The sequence below is a fragment of the Protopterus annectens genome, chromosome 8.part0, assembly GCF_019279795.1.
Source record: "Protopterus annectens isolate FY-2018-M chromosome 8.part0, PAN1.0, whole genome shotgun sequence".
Classification (NCBI taxonomy): Eukaryota; Metazoa; Chordata; order Ceratodontiformes; family Protopteridae; genus Protopterus; species Protopterus annectens.
In genome coordinates this window covers 1510702307-1510713146 of record NC_056741.1, presented here as the reverse complement: position 1 = coordinate 1510713146, position 10840 = coordinate 1510702307, and the positions used below count along the sequence as shown (strand labels likewise).

Genomic DNA, 10840 nt, shown 5'->3' with positions numbered 1-10840 from the left:
CATTCCATTTCTTCTATTTTTTCCAAAATCTTATTTTTTTTGATAAACAGTAAAGCAGAGTCTAAGTCATCGAAAATTTTAGGACCATCAGGAAGGAAGATTTTAAGCTTGGCAGGAAACAGAAGGTATGTTTTAAACTGTGCTTTTTTAAGCTCCCTTATTAGTGGCAGAAAAACTTTTCTTTTAGCTAATACCATGGAAGAATAGTCATTGTCAAAACGCACAGTTGTTTCATTAATCTTAACAGGAGCTTTAGCCTAAGCAGATTTAAGAACCATCTCTTTATCAAAAGATGATAGAAATCTAACTATAACTGATCTAGGATAGTTTTGTTAGAGTTAGTATTAGCTATAGATCTATGTGCTCTTCGATACCAAAAGAGAATGCTTCTGGTAAATCTAAAGTTTTAGGGAGCCATGTTGTTAAAAAAGAAGTAATATTGTTACCTTCAATATTTTCTGGCAGTCCAAAAATCCTAATGTTATTTAGCCTAGATCTATTTTCCAGGTCATCCAGCTTTGTTTGTAAATGTGTATTTTGTTTCAGCAGAAACTCAATGTTGATTTCCTCTTCTTGTATTCTATTTTCCATGTCATTCACAGCTTCTTCTATGCCTGTCATCTGGATCTTCTGTTGTTGCAGGTCCATATGTAACAAGTCTATTTGTTTTGTAGTTTTTCTATGAAAGTGTCTATTTTAGTATCCATTTTATCCATCTTAGCAGTAAGTTGCTGGACTATAATTATCAGAGACTGAAGTTCTTTCTTGATGCTGGAGTCTTGAGAATTTGTCTTACTGGAACTCATTTCAGACTGATAAACTGACAGGAAAATTTCCAAAGTAATTTCTGACAGGAATATTATTAAGATTTCCTTTCTTTTTTAGATATAGTTCAAGAACTATATAAAACAAACATATTTAGAAAGAAAATTACTTCAAAAATTAATTTTTTAAGTAATTAATTCCTGTCAATGTAATGAAATTGGTGGAGCTGAAGAAATCTGCTGCTATCCTGTGTTCATCCTTGGCCACGCCCCCAATATAAATTTTTAAGACAGACAGATGACTATGCAAAATCTTAGGAACAAACACCTGACAGATTGAGCTCTCTATAATCATGCCCATCACCCAGACAAAACAAACACTCTGTATGGTGATCTCTGTAGGGAATCTATCTGCCACAGTCACACTTCCCAGTCTTCGATGATCTACACAAAACTTATGAATTACAAAAAAAAAAAAAAAAAAAAGAGAGAAAGAGGGTGGACCCCAATGAGGATACTTATTTGCCCAACAGGAAAGGAAGAGGCACAAATTGTACATCTGATCAACCAATGCTGAAGCCATGGTTAAGGTCTTGGCTGACTGCAAGATAGTTCTGATGTATTTTATGCCCATATGTCCTTGATGTACCAAGGCATCCACTGGGGCTGATGTCATACACTGGATATATGGCATTGTGATTGGGGGACCCAGGATTTGGTATGTTGGCTGGATGAACGGCCATCCTAGACAGGATATTCAGAGGTTAATACTGCAACACTGACCAAGGAAGGGCATTGATTAATATCAAACAGTAGAACTGCGAATGGACTGGGAAGAAGTTAGAGATTAACAAAAATGACAGGAAATGTGCATAGCTCCAAAGAAAGCAACAAGATCTAGGCAATTTAGGACATTTGTGTGGAAATGCCTGCATAGGTACTTTTAGACCCCAATAATACAAAACAAAATTCCTTTAGGTGGTGAGCAGATGTTGGAGCTGTAAAAAGGATGAAAGAGGAAGTATGTGTTCTGATGGTGCATGGATTTGGCAGACTTTAAACTAGTCCTATAAAATATACTACATCAAATAGATGAACGTGTGTTGGATACAAAGTTAATGTACCTAAGTTGGGGTACTGACTTAGAAGAGTGAAAACACGGCAAAGCTTAAATGACTTTACTGATGCTAGCAGCTAAAAAAATCACAAGGAAATGGGAATAAATGTTAAACCAACACTAGAGGATGTATTAAAGTTTTATAAGATATACGCAAGAAAAGGAATTCAAGACTAAGGGAAGAGGTAAGTGAACTTGCACCTTAGTAAAAGGCACTTGTGGGAATATTTTAAGCAGAAGAATGCACAGGTTGAAGAGGAGGGGCAGCTATATACATCACAGAAATAGTACCAGATATCTTTTTGAAAATATTATTTGCTGTAATAAGGAAAATGTAAGTAATGGGTTTGAGGTGCAGCAAATGTGATCAAACTGCAGAGAAACTGTGAAGCACTACTACACTTGAGGAGGCAGACAAATGCAACACAGACCCCATAACTGTGTTAGTAATTTTGGAATTTTGAATATGCTGCAATCTAAAATAGTTCACATTGTTTAGTTTTGTAAATCACAGCAAAACATTTTTGAATAAAAACGTATTCCAGAATCAGGAACAAAAAACATACGAGCAGATCTTGGGAAGAGTGGCCACCACAGAAGGAAATCATAACATCTGGGCTTCATCCATATCAGAAGTCTTTATTCCAGGCAAAAATTTCACGATGTGTGCTACAGTTCCCATGAAGACCAAAGCTGGTCTGGTGTCAGAATTATTTTGAACATTGGCTGGTGTACGAGTCCCATGTAAAGTCACTATTGTTAGGAGGTTTCCAAGCTTTTCTCAGCTCTTCAAGCCCCTTAACGCACTCGGTTATCTTTTTTTTCTTGTCATTTCTGTTGTCCAACCTGCTGATCATCAGGCTATTCTCAATCACACTCTGTGTTTGCTCCTCATAAACGGAACTATACCTCAGTACTGTACAGGAAGACAGTCATTTGGGAGAGTCATCATACAGGCAGCTATGAGGGTCACTTGTACCCTTGCAGGAAGCCTGGAAATCAGTCATTTTTCTGTAGTCCTAACCATACACTCAGCATGAGTTTGGATGACATCTATTTGTATCAACAGGAGGGCCCCACTATACCTTCCTCTTGTGAATGCATACTCTTTATACACTTGCTATTGATGGTCATCAAAAAGCGATGACAAGGTGTGCTTAAAGCATGCCCCCAAGACACACTTCACATCATTGCCCTTCTACCAAGGGATGTAACAATTTCATTCCTGCTCTGCTCTCCCCTTCAGGATACGCATGTCCATCTTCCCTGCTAGTAAATTAAATAGCTCAGCTACTTATAGACCTTGGGTCACCTAGGCCACAGGCAGGGCTCTATCCCTCTGTCATCAATGCTGACCCTCAATGGACTGTAGGCTACAGCAGACTATTCCTTAAACTACATGTAATTATAAAAAAAAACATGAATAAATGTCCAAAAGTATCACAAGGAAAGAAGAAAGCTATTTACATCCCTCTCAGAAGGAAGGGGGCACTGGCTTTACAGTGACCACTTTTTGAAGATCTACTGTTACTGGTAAATACTCTTGCACAAAAACTAAATCATCTTCACATAAGTCACTTTTACAGTAAACCATAACATCTGGGTAGCATTCCAAGCAAGTAATATCATACCCATAAAAAGAGGACAGACACAGGAAAGTACAGCTGTGTACACTCACCACAAATGTAGATGTTAGAGTGTATTCACTGTTGCAGTCATTACATTTGGGTAATCTGCTGGCAGGTTGCCCTCAGTCAGCCTGAATATCAAAGTCTTGGGTCCTGCATCTGTTGCTGTCTCCTCTTCCATGCCATCAGGTCGTCAGGGGTATAAAACATGCAGCCAAAACCATTCTCTTCAGTTTTTCTTGCCCCAGATGTCAGGTGCCCCCCCAAATGGGGAGCATATATATATATATATATATATATATATATACACACACACACACACACACACACACACACACACACACACACACACACACACACACACACAAATGCAATTGTAACAAACTACCTTCATCTAAAAGCAAATACACCACAAAAGCTGTAGAATATAGTAAAGGAAAGAGAGGTTCAAGAAAAAAGGGGGATGGTGGGTGGGTAACCCGGACTGCAGCAGTGAATACACTCGAACATCTACATTTATGGTAAGTGTACACAACTATACTATGTTCTTCGTGTTTCACTGTTGCAGTCATTACATTTGGGTAGAAACCCAAAGCTATGGCTGGGAGGCTGGAACTAAATAGCATTAGGAGCGGCTATAAGGCCCTGCAGAACTGCAATGGCAAAGCCTGCCCTGGACTTAGAGAACACTGGCAAATGATAATGCTTTGTAAAAGTATGAACAGAGCTCCAAGTAGCAGCTTCTAGAATGTCTTTTGTTGGCACCCCTCTGAGAAAAGCTGCTGAGGTAGATGCAGCCCTGGTGGAATGTGACCCGATTCCCTTGGGCACCGGTTTACCATGATGCAAGTATCAGAAATAAATGCAGTGGCTTATCCACTTTGAAATAGTCTGTTTTGAAATAGCCTTCCCCTCTGATCCTGCAGCAAATGCCACCAGTAGCTGCTCAGACTTTCTTAGAGATTTGGTCCTGTTTGCGTAAAATCTTAGTTGCCTGTGTACATCCAAGGAATGCAGAATCCGCTCCCCCTTGTTCTGCGGATTTGGGTAAAATGTTGGCAGTTGAATAGTTTGGTTAAGAGCCACACTGGATACCACTTTAGGCATAAAGGAAGGATTAGTCCTGATGGACACTCTGTCCAGGTAAAATGTAATAAAAGGCTCCACAGCCATGAGGGCCTGTAGTTCTGAAATCCTTCTAGCTGAAGTGATTGCTAGCAGGAAAGCTGTTTTCCAAGATAAAAACTTTATATCCACAGTAGCTGCTGGTTCAAATGGAGGCAGGGTGAGCTTTTCCAACACAAAATTGAGGTCCCATGCAGCAGTTGGTGACCTTCTGGGAGGCCTTAAAATTTTTGGCCCCTCTAAGATACTGTTTTAGCAGAGGGTGAGAAAAGATGGGACGCTCTGTATTGTTATGAGCAGAGATGGCAGAGGCATGGATATTTATTGATGAAAAAGATAGGCCCTTGTCAAGCATCTCAGTCAAGTATTATAAAATCTGAGGAATATTTGGCTTTACTGTGTCTGTACCTTGTGCTTGGTTCCAAGCACAAAATCTCTTCCATTTATCAGCATAAGATTTTCTATTACTAGGCCTTCTGGCTAACAAAATGACATCAGTCACAGATTTACTGAGAGGTGTTGTCTGAATAATTACATGATCGGCTATGCTGACAGGTTCAGAGTTTGGAGCAGATTGCGCAGAATTTGATTGCTCTGCCTCAAATACCTCATCTACTGTCTCAGCAAGTACCAAGGAGGGAGTTGAGACATATTCCTTAGGATTGGGTACCAGTGCTGGCGAGGCCAGTCCAGGGCAATTAGGATCATTTTTGGTTTTTCCTGTCTGACCTTTAGTAAGACCTTGGGAAGACGAGGCAGAGGAGGAAAGACGTAGACTGACAGGTTTTTCCAATTGAAGGACAGGGCATCCACTTTCCATGCTTGTCTGTGATAAGTCCTTGTGCAGAATTTGCCCAGTTGATAATTTTGGGGAGAGGCAAATAGATCTATGTCCGGACTCCCCCATTTCTCTGTTATCATGCTGAAGACCTGTGGATCCAGTTTCCACACGTGAGGGTGCATAAGATTTCTGCTTAGGTTGTCTGCCAGAGTATTTTGTTTTCCTGGCAGGAATTGAGCTTGAAGATGTACTTGGGTAAGTCAAGGCTGTGTCCCACAATGCCATGGCTAGTCTGCATAAGGGGTAGGAATGTGTACCCCCCTGCTTATGCACCACATAACTGTGGTGTTATCTGTCTTTATCAGTAGTTGTCCTGGATGAAGTAAGTCCTTGAAGGCAGTCAGGCATTATGAACAGCTAACATCTCTTTCTGGTTGATATGCAGATGCATATGTTTTGGGTTCCATATACCCTGAAAGCATCTCCCTGCCAGGTGGGCCCCCCAACATAGTCTGATGCATCTGTAGTTAGGGTTTGGGTGGCAGGGGGTAGAGTGAAAGACAGTCCCATGTTCTGGTGACATGTCTCTGCCCACCAAAGAAACTCCTGTTGTAGGCAGGGAATGAGAGGAATCATTGTTTCCAGACTGTGACAATGTTGACTCCATAAACTTTTTAGATACCACTGTAGTTTCCTCATATGCAATCTTGCATATGGAATTAGTAGAATGCAGGATGCCATGAACCCCAAAGGCTGCAGAATTTGTCTTGCAGATTGGGTTTTTATTGCCATCTGTTTGAAGTAAATAGCCAGTCATCTTTGCTTGTCTGGCGTAAGGTAAGCCATCTGGGCAGCTGTATTCAAACTTGCACCGAGGAATGTAATCTTTTGAGAGTATACCAGTTGTGATATCTTTTTGTTTATTGTGTACCCTAGGCATGTTATTAGCCTTTTTATAAATGCCAGATGTTGAAGAAGAATGTCCTTGTTTTCTGCTTGAATGAGACAGTCGTCCAAGTAAGGATAGATTTGTATGCTTCTTTGTCTGCAAAATGCAATTACTGGTGCCAGGCACTTTGTAAAGACCCTGGGCGCAGTAGATAAGCCAAAGGGTAGTGCAGAGAATTGGTAATGCATAAAACCAGCCTTGAAAAAGAGGCAACTTCTACACGATTCCCTTATTGGGATATGCAGGTATGCCTCTTTTACGTCTAGAGTCACTAAGCAAGCGTTCTTGCCCAGCATGGGCAGAAGCTGTTACAAAGTCAACATTTTGAATTTTGGGATGTCTAAGAATGTGTTAAAAATCGATAAATCCAGTACTGGGCGCCAGGCATTGCCCTTTCTGGGTACCAGGAACAGTCTTGAATAAAACCCTTGCCCTTTTTCCTGTTCTGGTACTGGTTGAATAGCCCCTATATCCACGAGGGACATAACTTGTTTCTGTGCCTCTGCCCATTGATTTTGTGGCAGATCTGGCCAACTGTTTGGAATTGGCAAGGTATGGAAATGAAATCTGTATCCCTGGAACACTGTTTAATACCCACTTGTCCTGGGTTATTCACTGCCAATTCTGAGCATGAAGTGCTAATTTTCCCCCTAAGGGGGCCGCCAAAAGATAAGTGCTTGGTGATGGCAGAGGGAAGTCATTGAGACGGTTTACTGTAGGGTCGTGCTTTGTTTTCTCCAGATTTGGAGGTAGAGGCATCCCATTGCTTTGACCTGTAAGAACCCTGTGACTGGTATCGAGAGCCTTTTGAACGCCTGGATTTGCCCCGTGAGGCTCTGTCGGACACAGGAAAAGACCAATTTTTTGTAGGCCAGTGTCTACTGAATCTGGGTGGCTGCACTTGTAAGAAATCTTTTACAGTTTGCATAGATTTAGCTTTGTCTTCCATTTTCTTTAAAACCTCTTCTGCCTTATTACCAGAGTATCATGCTGTAAAGGTGCATCCAACAATTTAGCTTTAACATGATCACGCAGATTTTGCTCCTTGAGCCAGGCATGCCTTCTAATCACAGATCCAGTAACTGCGGCCCTGTAAGAGGCCTCCAAGGAATCAAAACCACATTGCAAAGTATGCTTTCCAACCTGTTCTGCTGCATGCAATAATTCCTGTAATTCTTTATTTTGCACACATTCAGAAATCAACATCATTTTCTGTTTCAATAATCCCATAACATGCTGTTGATATTTAAGCATACGAAACTGGCAGTTTAAGGCCCTAATTGCCAAGGTTGCAGACGTATAAACCTTCTTTCCCCATCTATCCAGTTCCCAGGAATCTCTATCAGAGGGGGTAGGATTTTTAGCAGTTGATGCCTTTACACCATTGGGACCCTATGACATAGTTTCAGGGTTAAACCAACAAAATCCCATGCAAGGGGGAATGCACGGTCTGAACCAAATACAGCAAAGCACCAAATAGACCAGCAAGGCAGAATGGAGTTCAGTTGTCTTTTATTAGACGTACTAAAACAGACCGGTTTCGGCAAAAATTGCCTTCTTCAGTGTAGGACAGAACAAACAAGTCCCTTACCATCAATCATTTAAATATAAACCAACAGCCAATAAGGCAAGCAGGTTCATAAATATTAATGAAGTGAAAAAAACTTTTTTAAATATATTAGCGGAGCAACCTCCAATATAAAATGAACAAAAATACAATATTGAAGGATCATAACATGTCATCAGAGCAACCAATAGTCACAAATAAAAAATAGAAAATAAACAAATAAACTAAAAAACAATAATAAACTCATTTATAATATATATAAAAAATATATCTATGATATAAAGAGATAATAAACAAAAATATCCATATAGCAACAGCATAGATTTAAACATAGCTTATAATATGACAAGCCTACAACATGAAATATGAAATACTTATAATCAATAACATGAGCCCCCCATATTAAATGGGCTGCTGATCATAACAATGCCCATATGAAAAATGTACAAAAAAAGAATCAAACATAACAAAAATCAAAAACATCAGTTCAATAGACAGATATAACTATACTCTTACTATCAGTGACAGTCCAGAACTTTCAACATGGTATATATATGGGTATAACCTGGGATGTCAATAACATCCTATAAATGATCATTGAGACCCGGATGGAACAAACCCCCCAAGGTTGTGATCCAATATTTCTCTTTCTGATCTAGTAAACCATGTTTCAGGGTTAGCAGCAGGATTTTTGAATAAAACTTTGTGGGCATCAGGAACCCTGTAATATCTGTCAGGCTTACTAGGAGCCGGAGGTAGGGAATCAGGAGCCATGCTTGATTCTGAAAACACATCAACAATGTCTAATACAGGGGGCATAGCCAAAGGCCTATGCTGAGGAAGAAGGAAATCCCTAAGCCTCTTTTTTGATTTCGAGAAATCCTGACTCTCCCAATGGAAATGTCCCCTTAATGTATGCAAGGTTTCTCCAAAAGAATAATCTTCAGGAGGAGATGCAGATGGGATGGATTCCTCTGCATCTGAATCCTCATAGGGTGATATAGAAAATTCCTGATCAGAAGAAATAGAAACCTGATCTGAAGATTCATAATCAGTGTCTTGCCTAGGCCTCTTATTGGGGGGGGGGGCCTGATCAAGGTAATCAAGTCTTCAGCCACTTTGATCATCTGTTTTTTAGGCATAGAGGCCTGAGCACATGGCTCATGCATCGGTTTTTTAGCCTCAGAAGTTGCTTTTGTCTTTGTTTTTGAAGCTGGCGTCGGTTAGAAATGTTGAGGCCTGAAAACACCCTCAGAAGTCGGTGCCTGCTCAGGGGCTCCAGACCCATCCGAGGGAGAGACATCCACGGGTACAATACGCTGAGAATCTCGCGGCATGCCAGACTCCACATGGGTCTCGGTAGAGGCCTGCAACTCAAAAGTAGCGGGTATCAGGGGCTGTGAAAGCGCCTCACTGAGTACCAGTGAACTGGTGACTGGCTTAGGAGAAGCTTTGTCGTTGGCTTTGGACCTCGGTGGTCTGTCTCTGTCCTTTTCTTTGCGTTTTTTGTGAACTCCAGTAGCCGGATTACTATCCGATGACATTTCAGGGTAATTAAATCTGTTTCCAAAATATTTTGAAGCAAAGATATACAGACGCTTAATAGTGCGTTGGTTAAATCTAGCACAAAACCGACAGCAAAGCACGTTATGATCTGGGCCTAGGCAAGGAATACAGTACAAATGAAAATCCTTATGAGGTATTTGCTTTCCACAAGTAATGCAATTATTAACTTTTACTGACATCGGTTAGGAGCAAGAAAAAGTTCGGTTCTGAAACTCGATTGCGAAAATTTCAGGAGTCGGACGACCAGCACTCGCAAATTGCTTCTGCTTCGGGCACCGCGTGGCAAGAAAGACCGAAGAAAATGGCGTTGGCTGCATGTTTTATACCCCCGATGACCTGACGTCATGGAGGAGGAGACAGCAACGGACGCAGGACCCAAGACTTTGATATTCAGGCCCACTGAGGGCAACCTGCCAGCAGATTACCCAAATGTAATGACTGCAACAGTGAAACACGAAGATCATCGTATGAAGCAGAGCGGTTCCAAAATGAATTCTAGTCCTACACTGTGCACTCAATCAGTATCTCTTTGGTAAATGGGAGGGTAGTACACTATACTGCAGTTTTTAATATACCTTGAGTGGACGCATACTTTTTGCCATTGTGCAATGAACACTCAATGTGTCCTGAAGATGTTCACTATATTTTTATAGCAAAAGACAACAGTCCATGCTGAACATTTAGAAAGTGTCTTGACGTATCACCAGTAGAATGGATGACCTTCTTTCCCTTTGTTAAATAAAACAAATAATTGACAAGTCTTTCTGAGATAATGACCTCTTTTTGTATACGTTCAACAGATGCAGGCTGTGGTCATCTTCATTTTGACAGTCTGTAAAGAAAACTGGCAAATAAATGGATTAACTATAATTTCAGAAACTACTTTTAGCATGAAAGATGGCTTTATTTTCTCACACACTTTCACTGTGAAACACTTCAAGCTCTGAAATTTTGTGCCAGAAGCAACAGCATCCAGAAAGAGTTCCTTCCACAAAAAAAAATAACAGGGTTCAGTTTGTTTTCAAGAAAGTAGTAATCTTTGCCAACATCCAAACACAAACCCCAAGGAGAAAAGATACAGTAGTGATCAGCTGAAATTAGGACCTCAGACTATGCAGCAAATTCATTTTCTCACTCAGTACTTATCAGCAGTTCTTATGCCACATTTCTTCTACAAACAATATAGTCATAATACATTACCATGGCACACAGGGTCTCCTCCCAATCAGGCCTCTCCCGCGGATGAATGCTTCTCTGTAAATCTGTAACAATATCAGCAGCTTCCAGGTGTGAACAGGACTTCATTCTAGAAATGAAGCAGAGTTTTAAGTACAGACACACCT

The 10840-nt window shown here is 40.6% G+C and overlaps 1 protein-coding gene across 1 annotated transcript in view; it reads right to left on the bottom strand.

The window, feature by feature from the left end:
* The window catches only part of ARHGAP32 (Rho GTPase activating protein 32), a 3207216-nt gene that overhangs the window by 2546826 nt on the left and 649550 nt on the right, over window positions 1-10840 (bottom strand). The window contains exon 5 of the mRNA XM_044081098.1: window positions 10698-10803. Within this exon, the coding sequence (XP_043937033.1) occupies window positions 10698-10803 (106 nt within the window). The remainder of the gene's footprint in view (window positions 1-10697; window positions 10804-10840) is intronic.